The sequence below is a fragment of the Porites lutea genome, chromosome 5, assembly GCF_958299795.1.
Source record: "Porites lutea chromosome 5, jaPorLute2.1, whole genome shotgun sequence".
Taxonomy (NCBI): Eukaryota; Metazoa; Cnidaria; class Anthozoa; order Scleractinia; family Poritidae; genus Porites; species Porites lutea.
This window is the reverse complement of record NC_133205.1, coordinates 31,748,042-31,754,041: the sequence shown is the minus strand read 5'-3', so window position 1 is coordinate 31,754,041 and position 6,000 is coordinate 31,748,042. Positions and strand designations below refer to the sequence as shown.

Genomic DNA, 6,000 nt, shown 5'->3' with positions numbered 1-6,000 from the left:
TACTAACAAAAGAGTGGATAAGAGTCGCAGCTGCATTCATTGAAAGGTATTTCCTTATGCGTCTAATGTTGTGTAAGAGATAGAAAGCAGCACTGCATATTTTGGTTATGTGTACGGCCATAGTACGTTGATCATCGAACCACGCACCCAAATTCCGCACTACAGACACTTTGCTTACATCGCAATCCCCGACCCTGATAATGTTAACAGCAGCCTTTTTTAATAGATGTCGTGATGCTATTACAATGAATTCGGTTTTGTCGTCATTAAGCATAAGTTTGTCCAAGGTCATCCACTGCTTAACGTCCCAGATACAGGTTTCCATTGATCTAATTGCCTCATCTTGACTAAAAGCACAGCTTGAGTTGAAAGATAAATAAAGCTGGGAGTCATCTGCATAGCAATGAACTTTTGGAAGGTGACGACCGACAATGTCAAAGAGTTTGCTTGAATATATGTTAAACAAAAGGGGGCCTAGGCATGATCCCTGGAGAACGCCATAATGAAGATGAAATACATTTGAAAGCGCTCCCTGAACAGATATTCGTTGTGTTCTTCCAGATAGATAAGAGCAGAAACACGAACGAGCAGTTCCATTCAGACCCAGCTTTGATCTTAAACGTGTTAACAAAATACTAGGGTCCGCCGTATCGAAGGCAGCGCTCAAGTCTAACAGAACGAGGAGAGTCACATGCTGCTTGTTCATGTTTGTCAGAATGCCATTGTGTACTTTCACCAAAGCAGTTTCCGTAGTATGAAGTTTCCTGTATGTAGACTGGAACACTGGATACAGATTGTTCTTAGCCAAGTGCGACTGAATCTGATCCGCAACAGCGCTCTCTGTGAGTTTGGAAATATAGGATAGATTACTAACAGGACGTAGATTCTTAAATTGGACGAGTCAGATCCACACTTCTTCAATAAAGGTGTTACTATTGCCTTTTTCCATACTTCAGGGAAATGACCAGACTGCAAGGATGAATTAATAATTAACGTAATTACAGGCAAAAGTTTATCCATACACTCAACTACTAATGACGTGGGTACAGGATCTACTGAACATGACTTTTTTTAAGATCGCATAATAATAAGCCGTACATCATCCATTAATTGACAGAGATTTACAGCTGGTAAATGAATTATAAACAAGATTGTTCTCCGAGGGTCTGAATGGGGGGGTCCACTTGTCGGTTGTCGGTTAAAATTCGGTTACTTTGTCGGTAGTCGGTTAAAATTTTTGCTCTTTGTCGGTAGTCGGTTAAACTTTTTTATTTTTGGCACTTGTCGGAAAATCTCAGTTAATAAGTAAAAACGCATGTTAATTATTAATGTATTTATGTATTTCACCCAGTTTCAAGACTTTGATCCCTAAAGAAAGAGTAAAACTTGTAAGAATGCATCATTTGATTGAACTTCATTAACTCTTGTTTGTTTTTACAACATGATCGTTTATTTCACCATTGTTTGCCAAATGAATATTATGAGTACTGATAAAATCACCAAACCTTTTATTGTAAATGCGAACTTGGTTTCCCTGTCGATTACAGTACACAGTAAAAAGTATAATTAATTAATTAATTAATTAATGGACTCCAGCCTTTTGGATACTGGCTTAAATTATTCTTAGTGAAAAACTGGAAGGGGTGACAGGCTGCACATCTATACCTTTAATGTTTTGGCTCTAACAAGCATGTCCTTTGCCATAATTTTCCTTTCTCAAAGAAATAGCACTTTAACCCTCGGACGTACAAGGAGTGGGGGGTGGATACCACCCCCCCCCCCCCCTTTAGGTTTTTCTGGGATTTTTCCAAGAGGATAAACATCAGCACCTAACGTTTTCAGTAGACATTTGTTTATACCTTGCAAGCATTTTGAGACAAAAAAAATCAAATCAATTTTATTTAAGCTCGATAGCGTGAGGAGTGGTTGCCCAATCTCCCGAGCCAGGGGGCTCATGTATTAAACGCTCGAGCATTCCGGATCGAATTGGAATTTAGGAATGTTGGTTTTTGCGGAGAGGGGAAAACCAGAGTACCTGGAGAAAAACCTCTCGGAGCAGAGAAGAGAACCAACAACAAACTCAACCCACATATGACGTCGAGTCCGGGAATTGAACCCAGGCCACATTGGTGGGAAGTGAGTGCTCTCACCACTGCGCCATCCCTGCTTCCCAAAAGTTCAGTGATGATCAGTTTCTATGGTTACGAGGTATGACATAATAAGTAGCAGGTGGTCAAGCCATTTTGAGTGAAACTGTATGTTTCTTTTTCAACTTTTTTCAACAATAAAAGAAAAATGTTGCAGCTAAAATCATGCAAAGTGTTTATTTATGTGTTATTATTCATGTCAAGCAATTACCATTTCTCGCTGTTTTAATCTGATTTCTAATTCTTGGTAAAATCCAAGATATCGGCAAAGATGGCGACCATTGTTGGTGACGTAACAGGCCTCCAGCAGCGCCACCATTCATAAACATATACCTCATCTTGTTAAGAAGATCAAAGGCTTTTCAGTGAAGGCAAAATCAAAAATGCTGGGAAGGGGTTCCATCTACCCTCCTCTTGTACCATGGTGGGGGGTATGATTTTGCATGTACGTCCGAAAGTTAAGTTGGCAAGGTAGTGGTTGTTTTTGTATGAGATAACACTTTTTCATTAAAGCTTCTTTTATAATAGACACTGAAGGGTTTTTTTTGTCACGAAAGACAATATTTCTTTTTCTTCCTTGTTGTTTTATTTCAGGAGCGCTGCTTTCCTTCTGTAAGCTTTACTTCTAATAGCAACTTTTCTTTCAAAATTGTGTGGCCAGCCTCTGTCCATCAACCGCGTTTTGAAATCTGAAATACTTCCTCAGAGGAGTTTGTTCGTAGGATTCTCAAGGCTTCTTGTTTGTCAAATCCATTTTAACAATTGGTGGGTGGTAAGAGGTGAAAATGCATATACTGGAAGGTTTCCGTTTAAAATTCGTCTTTACGGCAAGGATAGCTTTTTCTCATTTTTCGTTGAATGTTGTGCCTTGGTATACAACCAGGTCTAAAAAGATGGTCTCAGTGTCAGATATTTTGGCCGTAAATTTGATAGCCAGTAGAGCGGTAGGGTGAAGTAAGTTTACTTGATCTGTGAATTTGAAGAAATCTACCATGTCTGGTTTACTCATGTCCCATAGGGAAAAAATATCATCTATGTAGCTTTTTCAAACAGTTGGTTTAAACATGGTTTTGCTTAAACTTTGTGTTTTAATGTATGCGGCCATGAAAATGTTGGAAAGGAAACTGCTGTATGTGCTCATCGCGGTACCGTGGTTTTTTACTATTAGTATATAGTGCTTTTCATTAAGCTGGAAAGAATTTTCTTTGAGGATTATTCTAAACATTTCTCGGACCGAAACAAGAAATGTTCAGTTTTTTCATCTTTGTCTTTTCAGTAAAATTTATAAAGTCGGTAGCATCTTTAAGGTGTAGCTTCTGTGATTATGATATTAGTTGTAGTAATGTACCCGTATCAACAAAAGAGGAAGTTCTTTCTGTTAGACCATCAAATGAGTCATAACTTTAAAGAGGTTACTTCCTAACGGATAGAAAAAAAATGCAAAATGCTCTTTTTTCTGAAAACAAATATTGATAATGTCAGCCCATGTCGGTAGTCGGTTAATATTTTTCCTGTCGGTAGTCGGTAATTTTTTACTCGTTTTGTCGGTAGTCAGTAATATTTTTCGCCCTTTGTCGCTAGTCGTTTAACCCCATTCACACCCTCTTCTCCATGTCTTGTGTTGAAACATTAGAATTCACAGCATTTCCTAGTTTAGAGTGAATCTCTGAAACACTTTCTTGCATAATCACACAAGCACCCAGAGTAAACATAAAAATTTCCTCTTTTTACTTGTCTCCTGCTGCTCATCAACGGCATCAATATCTATTTTATTGTGTTCACTGAGTTGTTTCAGTTCTCTGTGAGTGTCAGTGTTAAATCTTCTTTAACATAGGAAACTACATGAAATTTCAATTTCCCTTTCGTATCTTGGTCTGTCAAAATTGTTGTCTTTACAGACATTTTCCACCTCTATTTTTGATACAGTATCACTTTCTAGTCTGCTGGAGTCCTCTTTAGTATCTTGGTCTGGTTCAAAATCATTGTTTTCAATGCCATTTTCCACCTCTGCTCTCAATACTGAATCACTTTCTTGTCTCCTGGAAGCAGGCACAGCTATGTTCCTTTCAACACTACTGATCTTCTTTTCCATGTCACAGGCATCATCTAAACCCATCCTTGATTTTCCTTCAGAAATATTTCCAGCCAAACAGTTTTGCATTGCATAATTGTCACTCATCTCAGGACTGGGTGGAAAGACAACTCCACACGGCTTTTTGTACTTAGGAACTTTTCGCAAGGGAGCTTTCTTCATAATTTTTGCCCTTCTCTTACGGCCAGTTTCTTGTGCGACTCCTTCAGTCATGTAACGTTCAACAGAATGGGGAACCTCATATTGCACTGATGGTGAAGAATCCATCAGTTGATGAAAAATGTTCATGTTCACTCGATTGTTGATAGTGTCACCTGGTGACAACCTGTGTTTGTGGACTATTGGAATTATTTTCTTTGGTTTGATGCTCTCGACAAACCTTCTCAACTCTTCAAAGGAACAATGATCTGAGTATGGAACAACAAAAACATTTGGTACATTTTCATACGGGTTTTGTCCCCCAACATAAAGACAAGTTGGTAATATTGCAATAGTTGGCTCCACAGAGTTCCACATTTGAATGTTCCTTTTAGTAATTTCCCGGGTCTTTACCACCTGAATTTTAGTTCTATCCACATCACAAGTAAACACATCTGGCATTTGAAGTAGTCTAAGTGTTTCCATTCTGGTTGCGTCCACTCCAATCCACATCTTACAAGTTACAGCAATAGCACGAGGTAAGGCTTCTTTTCCAAGAGAGTAAAGTCCAATAATAACTTTGTGTTGTGGATGATTTCGAATTATTTCCATAATAGTCATAGTTGCAGATGAACGCGAGGGGAATGCGCATTTAGGATCGCAGTAAGTGTTATCCAAGTAAAGTATGTCAAATCTTTTCCCCTTGGTTGCAGAATGTGTCAGGAATCGCTCGCAGAAACGGAAGTCACCAGTGTACAGAATTCTCCCAAAGTAGCCTTCGAAAACGAACATAACAGATCCAGGACAATGATTTGCATCTATCAATGTTACCGTCATCATCTCTTCGCCCACTTCATCTAATTTTATTGTCAAGGGTTCGTCAAGGGGAAGTCCAACAACAAGTTCACTCCTCAGACCCAGTTTAGCTATTGCCAGTCTCCTTGTCACGTCTGAGCAGTAAATTCTATAGGTGTTCCAAGAAGACGTAAGACCAGCCGTGTGATCTGTATGCATATGCGATAGAAAGAAAACCCTCGAATGAGGACAATGCCTCATAAGCCAAAAATCAACGGCTACTGGAGTATTAGGTATCACTGCTCCGTTCATCCTAGATTAGTAGTCTACTTGGCCTCAGTTTACAAGCGTCGATATAACCTAAATGAACCGAAGGAACTACAGAAGCGGCCACCATCTTTGAATGTTTGATTAGAAATCCTTGCACTTCCGGCTCTATTTTTGGCTTGTTGACTCATTTACATGGGAAAATTTCATCCTTGATATTAACTTTCCTTTTCAAGTCAGTATTGAACAAGAAGACTTTCCAAGGAATGCTTGTCAAGTTTTCCAGTTTAATCAAAACGATGACAAAATTCTCTAAATAAATATGATTGCCTAATTTCAGTATTATCTTAGGACAGCGCCATTGGGCGAGCTGTAATAAGTTTCACTTGATAGGGTTTAATAGTTTTATACTTCACGTTCCTGGAGGCCTTCCGTGAGTTACATGACCCGTGACAAATAACACTTTCGAGACAAATCACCCGGATTACAGGAAAACCCTCCTTTGCCGGTTGCTGGAGAAGTACAACATTGATCAGTCACATTCAGCATAAAACCATTTAT

The 6,000-nt window shown here is 38.9% G+C and overlaps 1 protein-coding gene across 1 annotated transcript; it reads right to left on the bottom strand.

The window, feature by feature from the left end:
* Positions 1-3,758: 3,758 nt before the first annotated feature.
* Positions 3,759-5,885, bottom strand: LOC140937520 (5' exonuclease Apollo-like). The gene has a single exon (XM_073387082.1). The coding sequence runs from the start codon at positions 5,482-5,484 to the stop codon at positions 3,973-3,975; it is 1,512 nt and encodes a 503-aa protein (XP_073243183.1). The 5' UTR covers positions 5,485-5,885; the 3' UTR covers positions 3,759-3,972.
* Between the last annotated feature and the right edge of the window lie 115 nt (positions 5,886-6,000).

Bases quoted from the DNA above. Each gene is read 5' to 3' on its own strand.
- LOC140937520 (XM_073387082.1), bottom strand. From the start codon at position 5,484: ATGAACGGAGCAGTGATACCTAATACTCCAGTAGCCGTTGATTTTTGG.